The sequence below is a fragment of the Equus caballus genome, chromosome 11, assembly GCF_041296265.1.
Source record: "Equus caballus isolate H_3958 breed thoroughbred chromosome 11, TB-T2T, whole genome shotgun sequence".
Taxonomy (NCBI): Eukaryota; Metazoa; Chordata; class Mammalia; order Perissodactyla; family Equidae; genus Equus; species Equus caballus.
The window spans coordinates 2,112,668-2,132,341 of NC_091694.1; the positions used below are offsets into that span (position 1 = coordinate 2,112,668).

Below are 19,674 nucleotides of genomic sequence, written 5' to 3' on the forward strand. Positions count from 1 at the left end.
TGGGTGGGAGGAGAATGGACTGAAGGGCTGCTGCAGCTGCAGTGGTCCCCAGAGGAGTGATGGTGGCCTGAACCAGGCAGGGGAGCAGACAGGGCGACATGAACCTGGAAGGCCAAGGGCAGGGCTTGCTTCCTGTGGATGTGAACAGGCGAGGCTGGTCCTGAGCTGAGGATTTTGATCTCCTTTGCGTTGTGCTGTGGCTGTGCGGTGGTCTGAGGCCTGAGAAGGGTGCCGGGGGATGGGAGAGTGGAGAAGGGGGACTTCCTGGCAGGGAGAACCCTGGGTGTGGGGCACAGAAGCCGGGACAGGGGGTCGAGTGCTGGGAGAGGCGGTGTCAGCTGCTGCTGCAGGAGGCTCGAGTGTGGCCAGGGTCCAGAAGGGCCCTTGGGTCGTCCCCTCCCACCCTGTGCCTGAGCTGGTCTGCCTGACCGGAGGACCAGGGCGGAAGTGATGCACAGCACTTCCCACACTAGGTCATGAAAGACATGGGGCCTCCAGCCTGACAGCAAGCCCACAGGAGGCCCCCAGCCAGAACCACCCCACTCGGCGGCTCCGGATTCCTGACCCTGGGCTGCTGTGAGATGATGAACGTCTGTCCTGTAAGCTGCTGGGTGTGGGGCACTCTGTTATGTGGTGGTGGGTGATGCTAAGTGCACTGTGACAACCCACCCCCAAGCTCAGTGCCCAGAGTGGCTTAGCTGCCTCAGGGTCAATCATCACGCGGCTTGAGTGGCCGGGGACCCTGTCCCCAGCTGGTCTCGTGGCTGTTGGTGGGAGGGCTCCCATGGGGCTGCCCACTCACCATGTGGCTCCTCCAGAGCCAGTGATCGGGGCCTGGTGGCCGGGGCTCCTGGCTTCGTGCCCCCTGGAGCGCAGGGCCCTGGGGCTGCGCAGGCTGGCCCGGCCCGTCGGAAATCCTCCTGGCCGTCGTTATCCCGAGAGTCCTGGCCTTGTCTCTGCCGAGCTCCTGCATCCCTGTCCTTCCTCTTGACTTATGTGGAGTAAAGAGACCTGTTTCCCACGAGCAAAACCCCCAACTCAAACCAGACCAACCCGAGGACACGCCCCAGAGCCACGTTCCCTGGCATCGTTTTGTCTTTTCTTTAACCGAGGTGAAATTCGCGTAACATACGATTAACAAAGTGCACAGTTCAGTGGCCTGTGGTGCATTCACCACGCTGGGCAACCACTGCATTTCTCTAGTGCCAGGACATTTTCATCTCAAAAGGAAACCCCGTATCCATTAGCAAGCACTCCGCATTCCCCCTCCCCAGCCGCTGGTGGCCACTGATCTCCTTTCTGCCTCTGCGCTAATAGGTGTATGTCCGTACCTGTTCTGGACAGTTCACATGAAAGGAATCGTGCATCCTGGGGCCTTTTGTGTCTGCTTCTTTCACTCAGCAGCACATTTTCCACGTCCACCCATGTTGTTGCGTGTGTCAGGACGCGGTTCCTTTTGTGGTTGAATAATATGCCACTGTGTGGATTTACCACGTTTTGTCCACTCGCTGCAGGACGCTTGGGTTGTTTCTACCGTTTGGCTATTGTGAATAGTGCTTCTGTGAACATTTGTGTACAAGTTTCCGTGTGGACGTGTTTTCATTTCTCTTGGGTATAAACCTAGGAGTGGAATTGCTGGGTCAGATGGTAATTCTATGTTTAACTTTTTAAGGAACCCCCAAACTGTTCCACAGCAGACGCACCATTTTACACTCCGCCCAGCCGTGTACGAGGGTTCCAGTGTCTCCACGTCCTCGCCAACACTTGCTATTTTCCGTTTTCTTGAATAAAGTCGTCCTGGTGGGTGCGAAGTGCTATCTCACTGTGGTTTTGATTTGCGTTTCCCTAGTGACTAATGAGCCAGCCCCGGTGGGCTAGTGGTTAAGATCTGGCGCTCTCGCTGCCATGGCCCAGGTTCATCTCCTGGTCCGGGAACCACACCACCCGTCTGTTGGTTGTCACACTACAGGGGCTGCATGTTGCTGTGATGCTGAAAGCTATGCCACCAGGATTTCAAACACCAGCAGTGTCACCCATGGTGGACAGGTTTCAGCGGAGCTTCCAGACTAAGACAGACTAGGAAGAAGGAACTGGCCACCCATTTTCGAAAAAATTGGCCATGAAAACCCTGTGAACAGCAGTGGAGCGCTGTCTGATCGAGTGGCTGGAAGGCGAGAGGATGGCGCAGAAAGCCCAGGCGGGTTCCGCTCTGCTGTGCACCAGGCGCTAGGTGTTGGAATCCACTCGACAGCACTAACAACAAATGACTAATGACGCTGAGCATCTTTTCATGGGCTTGTTGGCCATTTGAACCTCTTCTTTGGAGAAACGTCTAGTCAAATCCTTTGTCCATTTTTTAACTGGGCTGCTTGTCCTCTGGTTGTCGAGTTGTAAGAGTCCTTTATATGTTCTGGATGTTAAACTCTTATCAGACACATGATTTGCAAATATTGTCTCCAGACAGTTTTTCTAGAGGTTGGCTTTTGCGCATTCTTGATAAGCTCTTTTGGTGCATAACAGTTTTTCATTTTTATGAAGTCCAATTTATCTATCTTTTCTTTTCTTGCATGTGCTTCTGGTGTCAAATCTAGGAATCCATTGCCATACTCGAGGTCATGAGGATTTACCCTGATGTTCTTTTCTCAGGAGCTTTATAGTTTCAGCTCTATTTGTATTTAGGCTGTTGATGCATTTTGAGATAGTTTCCGTATGTGGTGTGTGGTGGGGTCCACCTTTTTTCTTTTGCATGTGGGTGTCCCGCTGTCCCAGAACCATCTGTTAACAGACTGTTCCTCCCCCGCTGAATGGTCTTGTCATCGTTGTTGAACATAATTGCCACAGATGTTCGGCTGTGCTGGGGGCTCTGTGCTCTAGTCCGCCGGTCTGTGAGTCTGTCCTTATGCCAGGACCGCACTGTCTTGATTCCTGTAGCTTTGTAGTAAGTTTTGAAACAGGGAAGTACAAATTTTTCAACTTTTTCTTTCTCAGTATTGTTCTGGCTAAATAGGGGCCCCTCGCAATTCCACATGAACTTGAGGGTTGGTCTTCCATGTTGATGGGATTCACTGAACCTGCGGATTGCGTTCGGGATGTTGCCGTTTAGCAACATTAGGTCTTCTCATCCATGAACGAGATGCCTTACCGTGTGTTTAGGTTCCCTTTGATGGTTTGAGCAGTGTTTTGCAGTTTTCAGTGTAAGGGTCTTTCGTCTCCTTGGTTAAATCTGTTCCTGTGTATTTTATTCTTGTTGATACTACTGTAAAGGGAACTGGCTCCTTAATTTCCGTTTCAGATTGTTCACTGCTGGCGTGCCGTCTGTTTTCTTCTCCAGTCCAGTAAGTTCCGGTAAATAGCAAAAAAGAAGGAGAACTCCACATGATCCCAGCTTTGTCTTTGTTGTGGTTGTCGCTGGCCTCTGCCTCCTTCCTTGAGGGGCTGGGGCCGCTCAGCTCACAGGCCGCAGGGGTGGGTGTCCTGTGTGTGGCTGGGGCTCTCTGGTGGCCAGCTGGGTGCTGGAAGTGCCTGGCTGGCCCCTCCAGTTGAGGGGAAGCTGGGCTCACCGTGCAGGATGGGGTGGGCTGTCCTAGTCCCCAGGCCCTTCCTCCTGGAGGACGGGGCCACAGCATGGCGGGCGACATGCTCTGGACCTGGCCCCTACCTGCCTCACGCCCTGCCCCTTCTGCCCACGGTCTGGGAGGCCTCTCTGGGAGCCCTTCAGTCTCGTCTCCTCTTTCAGATTCCTCCTCCCACACACAGTGGGCAGTGCCTGGGTTGGTGAATGGGGTGCCTCACCTGGATTCCAGATCCTTCGCTGCTTGTCCCAACTGCACACTTTCAGGCCCCATGTGGACCTGCTGCTGCCCCTTCCTGAGGCCGACCAGCTGGCCAGGGCTCCCTGGAGGCCCTTTGGGCTGAAACTCTGGCAAAGCCTCCCCGGCCCTGCATCTCACCCCCAGCTGGGGGATGACAAGAAGAATCATCAGGGAAGGCCTAGGAGAAATTCCTGCAAAGCCACAGAGGTGCCCCTCTGCCCCCGGAGCCCTGCTCCCCGCCCTGTGGATGTGGCTGCATCAGGATGTGGGAGCCTTGGGGGCGCTCCTGGCTGTCTGGGTGGCATCCGACCCCCAATGCTGCTGAGCCCCAGGTGACACCAGCCCCTGGCCCAGGTGATGGAGATGGCCCCAGAGGCCTAGCCGTGGCCTTGGGGGCTCCTGCCGGCAGGACAGTCCCTCTGGCCCCAGAGAGCCAATTCAGAACTTGCCAGTGGGGCCTCAGGGGTGTCTGGAGGAAGCTGCAGCGATGACTGCCCCCAGGGAGTGAAGAAGCAGGTCCCCTCCCCCAGCTCCCAGGGGGAGCTGAAACCATCTCGTCCCTCCACCCTCTGGGTGGCGACTACCTGGAGCCTGGGAGGGAGGGACCCACGGCCTCCGGGGCTGGGCTGCGGCTGCCCCCTCTCCCCACCCCAGGGAGGAGCTGTTTGGACCATGAGGAGGGGCTGGTGGGAGTGTGGACACCTTGATGGGAGGAGGAAATTCCCCTTCTTCATGAAGATGTGGCACCTGCTGGGGTTCTGGATGGTTCTACTGGACCAGAGGGGATGCTGCCCCCCAGGTGCCAGGCTTGTTGCCACGTGACCGAGCAGAGCCTGCTTCTTTCCAGAGATGGGCGGCTGTGCTGCACCCTGGCTCCCGAGGTGGCTTCATGTCAGCCCCCGGGGCCTGGGGACTGGTGGTGGTGGTGGTGGTGGGGTCCTGGGGACAGCCCTTTCCAGGACATGCACGCTGGCCCTGGAGGTGGTGGGGAGCAAAGGGCGTGCCCTTGGGCCCATGTTGGGAACATGAAGCCCACCCCCTCACAAGTGGGCAGGGTCCCACCACCAGGTGGGAGGCCAAGAGACCTTCACTCCAAGCAACAGATCCAGGGGCTGCAATCGATTTCCAAGGGTTTGTCTCTTCTAGCTGATGCTGTCGAGAAGGAGAAACTGACAGCATGCCACAAGTGTCGCCTGGAAATCAGTTAGCTCAGGAGCTGACAACAGGCTGTACTTTAACCATTCTCTCTGCTGCCCCACTCTGACCGCAAGGCTGGGCCACCTCCCGGGATGGCTGGGCTCACGAGGAGCCTCCTCCCCCTCGCTGGGCTGGGTGTCCCACCCTCTCCAGGGAGAAGGCAGCTGGTGGCTCCAATTCCTGGCAAAGCTCTGGCGTCAAGCTCGCAGGCCGCTCCCCAGGAAGGAAGGAATGTGATTAAAAAGGTGAGAAGAAATAGGACTGCTGGGGCTGTCCCCTGCTCACACCTGGTTCTGTGACTCTCGGGGCTTTCCCCAGAGTCCTTGTCCTCCACCCACCCAGTGCTGCTGCCCCCTCTGGCCTCGCCGTCTGCCCAGCATGTGGCAGGGGCTGTGCTGACTTGGCTCCGCCAGATGGGGCCACTGAGGCAGGGGTGGGGGTTAGGACATCAGCATACGCGTTTAGGGGAACACAGTTGGGCCTATCACAGTGGCCAGCCTCCCGTGTCTCTCCTCTCCCTTGTCTGTCCTCTTGGTCTTACCCCATCCTCACCTGCCCGAATCTGTGAGGCACGGGTGACTTTTTGGGCCACGTGGGCCCCTGTCCAGCCTATAACTGATGCTGAGAATGGGACGGGACTTCCCACCCCAGTGTCCACCCACCCCCTGAGAAGCAGAAGGACCTTGAGAGGCCAACCCCTCTGACCCCCCCAGAGGGCTACCTGCCGAAGTCCCAGGAAGGAGATGGTGGACAGACGTACGTGTGATGGCTGCCCCCAGCCCTTGTCTGAAATGAATCCCCAAAACCACCTTTTCCCAAACTCGCTCTGCAGAGCTTCCTGTCCCGAGACTGGACTCGCCATTGCACACAGGCCCGCACACACGTGCACTCCGTGTCCCACATGGACAAGTGGCGGCTGGGCCATGACCCCCAGGTGAACACGTCTTTGCTGCAGAATTTGGGGAGCTTCCCACGTGCTGGAACGCGTCGTCAGCACTGAGCTGGGGACTGGATGCTTCTCACGTGGTCCTGTGCCAGAAACTCCTGCCCTGGGAGAGACCTTCAAGCCTCGGCAGCCCTGTGTGGTGGTTCCAGGTGACCCGCTGAGCAGAGCCCCGCTGAGCCGAGCCCCACCGAGCAGGACGACCCCACGAGACGCCACCTCCCCAAGGAAGCTCCCATCCCTTCTCTCCTTGGCTGGACAGCTGTCCCCACACACTTGTCCCCACCTGGTGGTCCCTGCACAGCCGTCCCTTGCCTGTGGGCTGACACAGCCATGTGGTGCAGCTGGTCTCTCTCTTCCAGCCCTGCACCGGGGCCATGCTGGGCAGCAAGTGTCGGGTGTGGCGCTGGGCCTGGGAGAGCGAGTTGGCCAGGCTCGCCCCTGGGGGCCAGCTCCTGCCACGTGTCCATCTTTCATTTTTATGAGCACTTGATTTGTGCTCTAGTCCCAGTGACAGAAAAGCTGATGCTAATAGGAAAAATATTACTCTCTCTACTGAAGCATGCCAGGCACAGCCGTGTAAATGCTGGGCATCCTTCTTGTTTAAAACAAACTGTAATTTAATTCGGGAGTTCCAGCTGCTTAGACCCTGGGTTTCCATGGCGACGGCTCCCCTCCCTACCTTGGAGCAGGCTGGAGGTGGGAGCAGGTGCTGTGCTGGGGAATCCGCCCGCTGACCCACAGCCCGGCTCCTGGGGACCCTGGGGCCTCCCGGGGATGTGGGGGGCAGCTGGCCACTCCATAAACGGCTCTGGAGGGAGGGACCATGCCCTGATGCCCCTCCCCATCTTCTCCCTGCACTCCTTCCCCTCCCAGCATCCACCCTCCTTCTCTTGGCTGAGCAACCCCCGGGCACGTGGGGGCTTTGCTTGGTGCAGGGGGAGATCTTTGCTCTGTGGCTTGTAGACAGAGGGAGTGGTCAGCAGAATAAAGGCCTCCAAGACGTCCGTGTCCCGATCCTGGGAGCTGTGGTGAGCAGGGTCACGTGGCAAAGGGAACTGAAGTTGCAGACGGGCCGACTTAGATGTGGGGAGACTGTCCTGGGTTCTCCAGGGGGCCCACTGTCATCACGGGTCCTTGAAAGTGGACGGGGGTGCAGACACAGTGTCAGAGAGAAGTGACGTGAGGAAGACTCGCGCCACTGCTGGCTTTGAGGGAGGAGCGAGGGGCCACATCCAAGGATTCTAGAAGCTGGAAAAGGCAAGGAAACGGACCCTCCCCGGGAACCCCCAGCAGGAGCCTTGCCGACACCTTGGTTTTAGCCGGTGAGGCACATGGACTCTCCGGAGCTGGAGACGGGACGTGTGTGGTTTGGCCACGTGGGTGGTGATGTGTGGCAGTTGCCACAGGAAGCCACACAGGGGCTGCATTAATTTGGGGGCCAGGGCCGGGAGCGACGTCCTTCCCAGGTCCTGGCTCCTTTCTTCCCCTCGTGCCCCCGACCCTCGAGCCCCTTGCCACAGCCCGCTGGCCTCTCTCTGGCCCCTGGTGCCCATCCGTGGGCTGCTGCCCCTCGTCCCTTGGCCAGGACGGCTCCTGTCCACCCCAGTGACCCTGTCCGGAGCCTCCCGGGTTCTTTCCTGCCCTGGCTGGTGCCTGAGCCCCTGCGTGGCCATGGCACTTGCATCTCTTCTGGAAAAGGAACCAGAACCACATAAAGCGCCCCAGAACCCCTCACCTCAGCAGTGCTGACCGGAGCTCAGTGGGCGGTGATTTCTCCAGGAAGCCGACAGCCCCTCACGGGGAGGGCGGCGGTGGGCGGTGATGGGGGACCTCGTGTCCCAGGGTCACGTGGCCCCTCCTCCACGGTGGCTGCAGCAAGGCCGGTGGCTCAGCCAACCTCAGGGGCACGTGTGTGCACGGGCACCTCCCTTCACCGCACGCCAGTGCGTCCAAATCCCTCTGGGGGTGCTGGGCGCCACCAGTACCTGGGGCGCTGCCTGCCCGTCCTGAGTGACCCCTTCCGTGCCCGGCCCCCACCGCCCTTGGTGGAGTGAAGGTCTTTGCGCAGGACCTTGGGGTCAGGATGCCCGAGCTGGGACCCCAGTTCCTGCCACCACCCAGAGTGTGGCTTGGGGCAAGTTACTTAACACCAGGGCCCCCATTTCCTGTCCTGGGGGGTGACAAGACTGTCCCTAAGCCATCTCCAGGAAGCTACAGCCCTGAGGTGTGAGACCCGGCTGAAATGAGCTGGCCCCTCAGCTGCCCCTCGCCCTGCAAGCCTGCTGACTGTGTCTTTGGACATTCCCTCTCCCACCCCAGCCTCAGGGAGGCATCGAGGGGCGCGGGGCCTGCAGGGCTGTGCGGAGTCCCACGGCAAATAGGAGCCTTTTCAGAAATGGCAAGAGGGACCTCGCAGCTGTGAGGAGGTATAGGGCCTGGTGGGGCAGGCGATCCTGGGTCGCCAGCTGAGCCCATGGAATCTCGGGGTCAATGGCGAGGACGTTTCCAGGCCAGGGTCAGACAGATGTGAGCTCAGGCTTTCAGGATGGAGTTGGGGGCCCTGAGCTGCGGGAAGGGGTGGCCTCTGGAAGCTGGAGAGGGCGGGGAAACGGACCTTCCCTCTCAGGCTTCCAGAACCGAAGGAGCACAGCAGCCTGGACACCTTGACTGTGGCCCAGCGAGGGGACAGATTTGTGTCACTTACAAGAAACAGGTGGTGGCAGTGGGGGTCCCTATGGAGCCTGGGCTCACAGACACGGAGTAGGACGGCCCCTTCACCGTGCACGTCTGATCCCAAATTTAGGTCCTTCTCTTGGACAAATTGTCCAATCCACAGGCCTGGGGACAGTGCCTGAGGAGGACGGAGGGGCCTTTCTCGCGTCGAGTGAGGCTGCAGGCATGAGAACCACCAGCTGCGGGCCACGCGAGCCTCCCTGGTCTGGAGCTTCCCACAGAGCCTGGAGAGCCACCACGACACACGGCTGTGACAGTGCCAGGTGGGCCTGGTGGCTCCAAGGGGGCCCTGGCAACGTCCCCTGGGGCCCCGCGCTACCGGCTGGAGTGGAGGTGGGCGGCCTCAGCGCGGAGCCCCCGCTGCCCATGCTGCGCTCTTAAAGGAGGAAGCCGCCGCCGCCGTCCCTGCACGGGTTTATTTTTACGAACAGTTTATTGTTGTCATTGCTCTTACTTTCACATTACAATTCCATGTTTCGTCAAAGTCTTTTTCAATTCTCATTTTGGTAAAATAAATAGAGATAAATGAACCTTTAGGTGATGCTCTCTCGAGCCTCGGTTACTCCATGATTGAGTTTCGCATCGGGCCTGTGGGGACACAGCCCCCTGTGCACAGGGGACGGCGCCGGGTGAGGCGGGAGGGCCGTGCTCCTCCGCTGAAGCCTCGCACGTGGCAGGTGATGGTTTTGTCTCAAAACAAACAGAACCACATGTCAGCTCAGAATCTGGAGTGGAACCACTCCATGAGTCAGCTAGCGGTGGGGCACATGCTCTCTCAGTGTCTGGGTGGTGCTCAGCTTCCAGAAGGTTCCGGTGTCACCACCTGGTGGGCCGTGCAGAGCTGACAGGCGGCTGTGTGGGAGGGTCAGGACTTTCTGCTGCCCTCCTGACCCCACGCTGCTCACGCACCCAGAACACAGTGGAAGCAGTCACTGGGCCGGGGTGGGAATTCCATCCCAGAACCTTCTCCTGGTGGGAGCACGACATCCTACGCACAGCAGAAGGCTGCTTCCATCGCCATGCCCCGTCCAGCCCTGTGAAGCCCCAGCACAGACCCTGGCCCAGCCCACCCAGGCCACCTGGAAAACGCCCTCGGCTGAGGCAGAACCTTCGTCTGCAGCACAAGGGGACCTCAACTTCTGTCACAGCTCTTACATTCCCATTATTAGTGGCCTCTTATTGGCAGAATTAGTTAAGCCAGCTCTCCTCTATCGCTGAATAATCCTGATTCCCAAGGAAAAATGGAAAAAATGCCTTTTAAAATATCATCATTGTGGTTGTGTTTTGTTTTCCAAGAGCTGTGTGTCTGCAATTGCTCAGCACGCTCTCTGTGCCCTTCCCGGGGCCACAGTGCCCCCACGGTTCGCCTGCCGTGCACTTGCACATGCACAGACACGCAGAGACGCCCTGACCCGTGCTAAGGCAATCACCAAAGAACTCTTCTGCGTTCCTCGCTGCGAGGCGCAAACTCCAGTTGCACCAGGGTGTGGGGACAGGGGCTGGAGCTGGGCCGCTGGTTCCCCACAGATACTCGGGGCTCCCACTGCCCCTCACATATGCACGTGTGTGACGCGTGTGTGATGCGTGTGCGAGCACAGGTGGGAAGGCCATAGGACCACACGTGTGTGCACCCGTGTGCGGGCACAGGCGGGGAGATACGAGGCTGCCCAGGGAAGAGCAGCACTTCAGAGAGAAACAAGCCCCGTGGCCCAAGGCGGAGGCCGAATCGTGGCAGCCCCGCCTGCTAACTGATTTGCAGTGAGGGGGCCCAAACTCGAGTCCAGGGCTGCGCTGTGTTGGGGAAGGCGGGCCGTGTGGGGAGGCTGAGCCGTGGTCCTCCCACCATTTGGCCGTGATGGCCCCCAGTGGGCGAGGACAGGCATCGGGGAGGGAGGACGTGCCCAGGCAGAGGCCACACCTTCTCGCTCGCTCTCGGCCAAGCCATGGCCAGAGCCGCGTGTGCCCCACGCTGCCTGTCCACCAGGGCGGCCGAGGCCTGGAGAAGCTGGCTTCCGTCTGGGAGCCTTTGTGGAGCTAATGCTTGGGTCACTGGGAAGATAAAATGAGTGTGTTTCCCCTGTTAAAAATCTCAGAAGAAAATCAGCATGGGAAGGGCAAACTGCAACTGTGTCCCCAGTCTGGGAGCTGTGTCTCAGCAGAGAAGCAACTGTCACACCACAGGACTCCGCCAGGGCCCCCTTCCCTGGGCTCCTGGGCACGACAGTGAAGACAGACAGACGGCCTTCCTTGAGCCCTCAGCAGCCAGGTCAGGACCAGCGTTCACGGGGAGTGCGGCGGGTCCACTATGTACAGGGTGGCCTGGTGGGGAGCAGGGCGCCCGCTATCTGACGCGCTTCTCCACCGAGTACACGGAGATGTAGTAGTCGTTGCTCCCCACGGCCAGGTGAGGCTGGAGAGGAGAGCAGATGGGGTGAGCGGGGGTGAGCAGCCAGCTGCCGGGGGGGAGGGGGCGGGGGAGGGGAAGCTGCGAGGGGGAGGGGGTGCTGCCGTGCAGAGTTTCCCCCCCGCACCCGGCTCCAGAGGCGGGCTCAGAAATGACGGGACCCCTAGCTGCTGCCTTTCAGCAGGGATGCATCCCCCCACGGCAACACAGGGAATTTGCATACTACCCACAGTTCCCTGCGTTCTGTGCTCAGGATTGCCCCACAGGGACAGTTCTGGGAATCTCGTGTCGCATGTTTCAGCAGAGAGCCACACGCCAGTTCCCCTGGAGCCCCACGCTGCACGGGGGCACATTGGCAGCATCCTCATTTAAAATCCAACAGCCCACAACCACGTGGACCGCCCATAACTGAGGACAGGCACGGTGGCACAGGGATCTGGGCTGCTCTCCCGCAGGGAGCACAGGGGGTGGTTCCCCAGCAGACTTTCCCTGGAAGGTTTCTCCAGGGGCGCCAGTGGTGCAGGGGCCGAAGGGGACGGAACTGGCGGGGCGATCACACGCCTTGTCTGCACAGCCCACTTTCCCTGGAGTGACAGGGAATTTGTGCTGCTTCTGGAGTGCACGCAGTGTGGGGGCCATGACCCCTGGAGACTCTGGGGCCCTGAGAAAATGGTGTTCCAGGATGTCCCTGGGACGACACGGGGTGGACCTGGCTTCAGCACCACAGTTCCCTGCTGCCAGCCCCCCATGTCCCCCGTTTCCTCCCACATCCCCCAGCCCTGGTGCGGGACACAGACCCAGTGTGGGTGGAAGGCCAAGCAGCTGATGGCTCCGACGCGCTGGCCCATGAAGCCGTCGTAGTACTTGATGTTGTTGATCAGCTCCCCGTTCCCATTGTAGATGGCGGTGAACTGGTTCATGGAGCCACTGCAGACAAGATCTGGCTGTCAGCTCCTTTCTCTGTTTGGGGTGGGAGAAGGATGGGCCCGGGGCAAACGACCACAGGATGGGGCTGGCTCAGTGCCGGCGGCGACGCTGGTCTGCACTGGGGTCAGGGAAGTGGGTGCGTCCGCAGGAAGTCACCTCACGCGAGGACTCGGGCCACGGCTCCGTCCCAGAGACGGGGCTGCCCCCTTGGCCCTGTCAGCCAGCCTTGGGGGCCGGGAGGCCAGGCCAGCGACGAGCAGCGAAGGGGCCCCACAATTATGCTGCTCCAACCTGCTCTCCTTCACAGGCACGGGACGAACTGCGCCCGCTGTTTACCGCAGGCCCAGGGCTGACTTTGGGGCCTCCGAGACGGTCAGCGAGGAAAGGCCTCTCCTTTTCTCTCTGGGGGCAGGGAAGAAGGTTGGCACCTACCACGCGATCAGGTTTGCCTGGGGGTGGATGTCGAGGGCCGTGAGCCCCTTCACGATCTGAAGGACATTCACAGACTCCGGCATCCGTGGATCGAAGAAGCGCACGTCTCCATTGACGCTGCCGAGAGAGGGTCACAGTGATGCCAGACTGGGCCATGCCAGCCCAGGTCTGGCTGCATGGAGTCGGGGCCTGGCTGCACACACGCTGCTCAAGGGCAAGGTGCCTGGACCCTTGGAGTGCCCAGTGAGGCCCCCTAGGCAGCCCATGAGCCCACCCACTGACCCCGGCAGTTGGACCCCTCCCCAGAGCCAGAAAAGGCCCTTCCAAAAGGCATGAAGCCTGCAGTCAGAGGCAGTGGGAGGCGAAGATGTGGGGGGAGGACGTGAGTTATCTGTTCGTTTCCAGGCCCGGGGATTAGATTTTGTGCAGCTGGGGAGGCCCGGGAGGCTGGCACGCCACCCTGGAGGCCACCTCCTTCCTGCCCTCAGCCTCTAGCAGGCCTCGGTCCAAGAGCTATGCTCTGTTTTTATACGACAAACAAGGAAAAGAGCATCTCTTTGAAGAAATGGTACTTTGTGACAATAAATTACATTTTCCTGTCCCTTTAACGGGCAAATAAATATTCGCTGCTCTCAGTACAGGATTTATTTGGCAGCAGGAACGGATGCATGGGCAGATGACCCCACAGACAGAGACCCAGAGCAACGCAGCCGGCAGATGTCGCCGGCCCCGCCTCCTCCATACCAGCTGTGCCCCACTGAGCACCTCACCCACCCCAGGAAGACTACTGTGTGCCCTGCCCTCATGCCGGCCCTGACCTTTCTGGTCAGTCCTGGAGCAGAAGTTAATTACTGCCCAAAATGCCATCATTTCCCAGCTGTTTAAATACCAAGAACATATTTTAAATGGAGGAGAAAATAATGTTTTTGCAGCAAATGTCTCATGAATATCCCGCGCTCATTACCTCACGCTCATGATGTGGCCCTCGGGGTGCTTCTGGAGGTAAGCCTTCACCACCCAGGCCGTGTGCTCCCGGTACGTCATGACGCGGCTGCAGGGTGAGATGGACTCAGAGCCCAGGGTGGCGAGGGCTGGGGGGGAGATGGGGGGAGGGTGTCTGGGCTGGGGGGAGGGGCTGCTGGGCTCAGGGACAACTGTGAGGTTTCACTGATGGGCTCTGAGGCACGAGGACTGGGAGACAGGGTCTAAGCAGCCACGGTGTGAGTTCATTTGGAGCAGAGGGGAACGGAGCATCTGTTACACCTGTCCTGGGTCTGCCTGTGCCTGCCGGGTGAGCTGCCTCCACCCGCATGTTCACCATGAGTGACTGCCTGATGCTGGGGCACAGCGGGGAGCCCTGCCAACATGCCCCCTCCTCTGGGATGCTGCCCTGGGAGCACAGCAGTGCCACACTGGAGCCCCCCAGAGGCAGCCTATTGCAACCCTCTCAAGACCCTGGTCATCCACCAGCCCCTCCACCAGGACTTGACACTGAGCATCTCCCATCCTGCGGACTTTTGACTGTCAGGAACGTCAGGACTGTGTCCCAACTCTAAAGCTGTTGAGACAGGGACACAGAGCCCCAGGGAAGGGTCCTTGACCAGGAGCCTAGAACTGCCGAGTGTGCCTGCTAGGCTCGCCCAGGTGGGGTCTGCAGTGTGATGTCTGAGGAACGTGATGGAGGACACACGCCACACACAGCAAGCCACAGGTCAAGGCCCGGTGCTAGGTGGGCACACCTACATCATTGCTCTCATGTGCCAGCAGGGGGAGTGGGAGACCCCACCGGGAGACCCCAGCCCCATCCTCAGGGCTGCTCTATGACTCTGAGCTCTTTTTGGGATAATTTCAGAGTTTACTGCCTGCTCAGGGTAGCTTTTTAAAACAGCAGTTTGATTGAGATATAATTCACATACCATAAAACTCACCCTTTAAAAGCATACAACTCAGTATGTTCAGTCTGCGGCTATCACTACTATCTAGTTTTAGAGTATTTCATCCCCCAAACAGAAACCCCGCTCCCCCATGCCCACGATGGCTGCTCTGGGTGGGTGGGTCTGTCTTCTCTGGGGGACCCTTCCACAGAGACCCTGCAGGGAACACACGAGCCAGGGGCGGCCTTGCTGCGGGGGCCGGGGGGCCTGGGGCCCACTCCTCGCCTGCAAGCCTCAGGTCCCAACTGCTCCCACGCCAGGAGCTGGCGCCCCCACTGCCTGCCTGTTGCACTGGTCCCAGCACTCGCCACCCCTCTGGCCAGACGGCGCCTGGCTGCCCGCAGTGCATTCTGCCCTCTCCTCTCGACCGAGCCGCCTTCGCCTGCCTCCCAGGCCCAGCTCAGCTCTGTTCCCCGTCCTCCGTGCCCCAAGGGCTGCCCTCAGCTCTCAGCGGCTGACACACATGCCCACTTGCTGCTCCCTCACCCTCCGCAGGCAGGGCCTGATTTTCTGGACGAGGTGGGTGTTTGACAAACACGTTGTCCCAGGAGCCCAGGACTGCTGGCCCTGGGTTCTAAGGGCGCTCCGTCATTTATCAGCCGTGGGGCCTCGGGCAAAGGACTAAGGTCTGGACCTCAGCTCCTCACCTGCTCACACCCAGCCCTTGGCCTAGGGCAGCCGTGACAACGCGTGTGGCTCAGCTGCATGGCGCCCACCTGTGCGTTCTGACGCCAGCTCCTTAGCTGTTCACATGCAGGACCTGGGAGGCGGCAGGCGGCAGCCTTCCCAGTGCTCACGTAGGAAACTGAGCTCGAGAGGTGGTGCCTCACCAGGACCCCCACCCCGCTGGCTTCCCACATCACAGTCTGTGGGCATGTTCCAACCGGCCTGTTCTCAGCTAAGGGACGCTGTACTCCTCCACGTGCCAAGGGAATGCGGCCTCTGGGGGGTGTGCCCAGCTAGTTTGGGGGCTGTCTGTCTGGCCCAGCAACCTGGTAGCAACATGACCACTGGCGTGTGGATGGTGCCTGCACCCGCAGAGGGGAGGGAAGGCTGAATTACCACTCGCTGAGTGCCATCCTTCTGTCGTAGACACGGACGGAGCCGTCGCCAAGGCCGGCCACGACGAGGGAACGGTGGGAGTCGCAAGACAGGCTTGTCACGCAGCTGTCAGCACCTGTGGGGATGTCCTAGGGCCGAACACAGAGACCCCGGTGAGGCCTCACAGTGTGGAGCCCACCCCACAACTGCGAAGGCCCCTTCTACAGCCACTGTGGGTGGGTCTGTCACCCTAGTGTGGGACTGCTGCCTTTTTCTCCTCCAGGGAAGCCATCAAAGGCCCGAGGAGCTCGAGGGACCAGCAGGGTCCCAGGAAACTAAGTCAGACCCACATCTGCCTGAACCACAGCCTGGCTGCACCTGAGCCCCCAGCTTGGAGGGCAGGGCCCAAGAGCCAGGTCCCCAGGGCCACAGCCAGCAAACACCTCTGGTGACACCTGGCTTTCGGGGCCAAGTAAACTTCCCAATGTCTCCCTCTTTCCTACAAAGAAAGACGAAGCACATTTCAGCAGGAGGCATCCTTGTTAGCGTCCTCTGAAAACTCCTAACTAGTTTGGGAAGGATCAGGGAGGAGTTCTGCCGCCCATAAACCATCCCCTCGCACTCCTCCTGGCGGCTGTGAAGCTGGAGAAGGGCAAGAAGAGCGAGGAACGTGCGCCAGCAAAGAGCGGGAGAGATAGGTGGGCCCCAGAGGGCAGGAAGTGCTTCTCCAGTCACAGGAGGTTCTGCTGCTGTCGGCATGTGAGGAGGAGATCCAGCACGCACGAGATGGAGTGAGTCAGATCCACTTAGAAGGTGGAGGTGGCCTACGAACCAGCCCCTCCCTCTGCCCTGGGCAGCCAGACACCTGACAGGGGGCTTCAGCCCGTCCCTCTGGGCAACACTGCCTGTCAGAGGCCTTGCAGGTGGCGGGGCCACGGGACAAGACCTCAGCTGGTTAGATACTGGCAGTTGCTGACTCCCAGGTGACTCGAGCATCAGGGTCTCTGCTGTGCCAGTGAGAGCTGTACTGGCCAGCTGGCCAGCTGTATTCCCCAGAAAGAAGTGTGATGGAAGCCGACTGTGTGGTCAGGACATGAGAACAGGGCAGAGCAGGGGTCACTTCTCCCAGGGCCACAGCCTCCTGCCTATCTGCTCTCTCGTCCCTTTTCCAGCGTAGATCTGGGAGCTGGTCCTGCACCTCCCCCTGGCCCCTCAGCTCTTGTCTAACTGGAGGCCTGGAAGTTCTGCCCTGGGACTCCGGGAGGAGAGAACTTCTGGGCCCAAAGCCACAGGCAGCATTGCATCCCAGACCATCTGTGGTCTCCCCTCGCTGCTCTGAGCAAAGTCCGCACGAGCTCGGCTCCAGTCTATTGTCCCCTTGGCCCTCTGTCACTTTTCCAGGATGTCTTAACAAACAAAAAAAATGTACTCCCTTCCCTTTTTATTAAAATTGAAAATAAAAGATGCTTTAAGAAGCACACAGTCAAATAATTAGCCATTCTAATTTAGAATATTTTCACCCTACTGCTTTCTGATATTCCCTAATTTGAACAGATAAAATAACATTTGAAAATAATCAGGATCGGCACAGGCTTAATTACACCACAGTGCAGGTCAGAGTGTCATGACTGATGTGCGTCCAGAGGGCAGTGTTTCTAGCAGCTTCGGAGACAGCCTGTGCTGCCCCGGCACTGAGGCACGGCCCCTCCAGAGCTGCCCCTCCTTGAGCCGTGGCGTTCGGGCACAACGGCACTTGCTCAGTGACCTTCATTCTTGGTTCTCTGCCACTAGGGCTGGGCCTCTTTTGTGGGGTACGGCGCTGGGGACGACGGGAGGACGGGCAGGGTGTGCACTCACTGGCCTGACACCACCCCCTCCGGGCCCTGCGCGGGACCGCGTGGTTACCTGCACCTTCATCTCCCGGTCCGTGTCCCAGATCCGGATGACCCGCACGTCCCCCGAGCTCATGAGAAGGCCAGTCTCCTGCTCCCAGTCCACCACCATCCCGGCTCCTGGAGGGACACAGACAGACAGCAGCGTCACAGAGAAACCTCTTCCAGCCTACCAATGCCAAGGAGTGCCACACCACCCAAACCCATAGGTGGATCCCAAACCCCATGCAAGCTTGGGCTGGGGCTCCCAGCGCACCCCAAGTCCCAGTCAGGGTGACAACTGGGGCCTTCCCCAGATCCCTGCTGTCCCGGCACCTGCTGGAGGGACAGCACAGTCCTAAGACTGAGGGCACAACCAGCAGGCCTGGCCACTTCAGAATGGGCCTCAGAGGCACAGAGAGGCAGTCCTTCTTCGGGCCACGGGAAAGCTCAAGGACAGCAGGTGCCTGGGGATGGACAGGAGCTCTGCAGCTGCCACCTCGAGGGGGCAGGGGACTGGCCACGGACGGCTCAGTGTGAACGAACGAGGGCTGCCCTTGCTCACTGGGGCTGAACGGGGAAGCAAGAGCCCTCAGATTCCTAAAGGTAGCACTGAAAACTCACGGGGGGCCTCTACTTAAAATAAGACAATTTAAAAATGTTTAAACACACAGAGAAGATCACAACAGACAGCACTGTACCTACCACCCAGATCTAACAGTTGCTAACATTTCATCATTTTTGCTTTTTGAAAAAGTAGTAAAATTTCAGACACAGTGACAGCCTCACTTGCCCTGAGTCCCCGCAGGCCAAGGGCATCTTCCTGAGCCGGCCTGCGTGCACCCCCGCAGGTGCCTGCGTCCACAAACTGGCAAACACGTCACCAGTTTCCAATGGAGCATATTTTCAAGCAACTTCCTTTTTTCCTTTAATGTTATGTCTTGAGGATTTATCCAACCCCATAGATACAGGTCTGACTAGTTCATTTAGACATCTGAGTAACATTTGTCGTGGAATGAAACCCGTCATTTTAGTTCCTCTACCTGGTAAACCACGCCACAACTGATGACATTGTCATGGGTCCTTGTGCATGAGAGGGAGGCACCCAGACGGGGACAAGTGAGTCGTGTTGCGCATTTTCACCTTTCCCACGTGGCCACACCGCTCCCTGTGGGGGGGGGCTGATCTGCCGTCTCGCGGCCCTGCCCCTGGACATGTGCTGTGGGCCGTCTCCTCACTGCACCAGCCTATGCACGTTTTACCGTATGTTCTGATACTAATCCTTCAGCTCACGTATGCCACAAATATCCTAGCCGTCCTGTCACTTCCATTCTGACCTGTTTTCCTTCTGGCCACACAGAAGTCTGAAGTCCAACTTCTCACTGACTCTGCTCTTCCTCACGGCTGCTCCTGCGCCTACCTCTGTGGTCTCTCTCCTGCTTTCTCGGGTGTTCTGTTCTCCCAGCCTCTGTAGTTGGGTGACCTAACTTTCAATTGTTCTTTTTTCCTAACATATCCTCTTAAGGCTGTGGAGTTCGCTCAAGTCCCAGACCTCTTTTGAACCCCAGACTCTCATATGTACTTGCCACTTGAGGTCTCCGCTCAGACGTCTGCCTGGCCACAGAAGGTCCAAACGGACCCGGTCCTCTCCCACCTCGATCCACTGACAGCCTCTGTTAGCAGCAACTCTGTCTTCTTGGTGGTTCGGGTGTAAACCTCAGAGCCACCGACCCCTTCTGATCCCTCATGCCCTACTGGGAAATATACCCAAGCTCCAGCAGTGTCTCGCCACCCTGATCTCAGCCCACCCACTCTCACTCCTATGACCCTGACGGCCACCCAAGGGTCTCCCTGCTCTGCCCTTCCTCTGCATGGCCTGGGCTCAACACACGACCAGGGTAGTCCCTCAGGACGCAGCCAGTTTACGTTGTTCCTCGTCACTGGCAGCGGGTCCCCATGGCACCCTGAGTCTTGACCGCAGTGGGCATGCTCCCAAGAGGCCTTTAGGCCAGTTGTTCCGGACGTCTGCGCTCAGTCTCCCTCCCAGCCGTTGATGCTGCAGCCTCACCTGCTCTGTCCTGTCTTCATTCCAGAATATCACCTGGTGTGCGCCCTGTGCTTACTGCTTTGTTTCGCTTATTGCTGCTGTGTCCGCCCTGCCAGGAAGTAAGCTCCACATGACAAACAGACGACAGCCTTCACTTCACCTTTCAGGACGCAGTCTCCCGGTGGCGACGCATCCGACCCCAGGCAGAAAGAAACTCCCCCATGTGCCAGGAAGGCATCTGCTAAGTTGACCAGGCTGCCGGTAGTGCCCTTTCAGCCCTGCCCCTTGGTGGGAGACGCTGCCACGTCACGATGAGGAATGTCAGATGCC

The 19,674-nt window shown here is 59.1% G+C and overlaps 1 protein-coding gene and 1 long non-coding RNA gene across 18 annotated transcripts in view; one reads left to right on the forward strand and one right to left on the reverse strand.

Moving 5' to 3' along the window:
• The first annotated feature begins 3,736 nt into the window (after nt 1-3,736).
• Nucleotides 3,737-6,955, forward strand: LOC138916203 (uncharacterized). Its single transcript, XR_011423118.1, has 2 exons — nt 3,737-5,254; nt 5,842-6,955. It is a non-coding gene; the product is annotated as an uncharacterized lncRNA (long non-coding RNA).
• Nucleotides 6,956-9,102: 2,147 nt separating this feature from the next.
• RPTOR (regulatory associated protein of MTOR complex 1) overlaps nt 9,103-19,674 on the reverse strand; it is a 397,394-nt gene continuing 386,822 nt past the window's right edge. For 10 of the 17 annotated variants that reach the window (XM_001489603.6, XM_070226807.1, XM_070226804.1 and 7 more), the window contains 6 exons: nt 17,332-17,438; nt 15,448-15,575; nt 13,416-13,502; nt 12,452-12,568; nt 11,890-12,019; nt 9,103-11,098 (listed from right to left, as the gene is read on the reverse strand). In XM_001489603.6, the coding sequence (XP_001489653.1) occupies nt 11,030-11,098; nt 11,890-12,019; nt 12,452-12,568; nt 13,416-13,502; nt 15,448-15,575; nt 17,332-17,438 (638 nt within the window). In that variant the 3' untranslated portion in view covers nt 9,103-11,029. Of the gene's footprint in view, nt 11,099-11,889; nt 12,020-12,451; nt 12,569-13,415; nt 13,543-15,447; nt 15,576-17,331; nt 17,439-19,674 lie in introns of those variants that run through there. The other 7 variants (XM_070226803.1, XM_070226806.1, XM_070226799.1 and 4 more) reach the window with 3 other exon arrangements.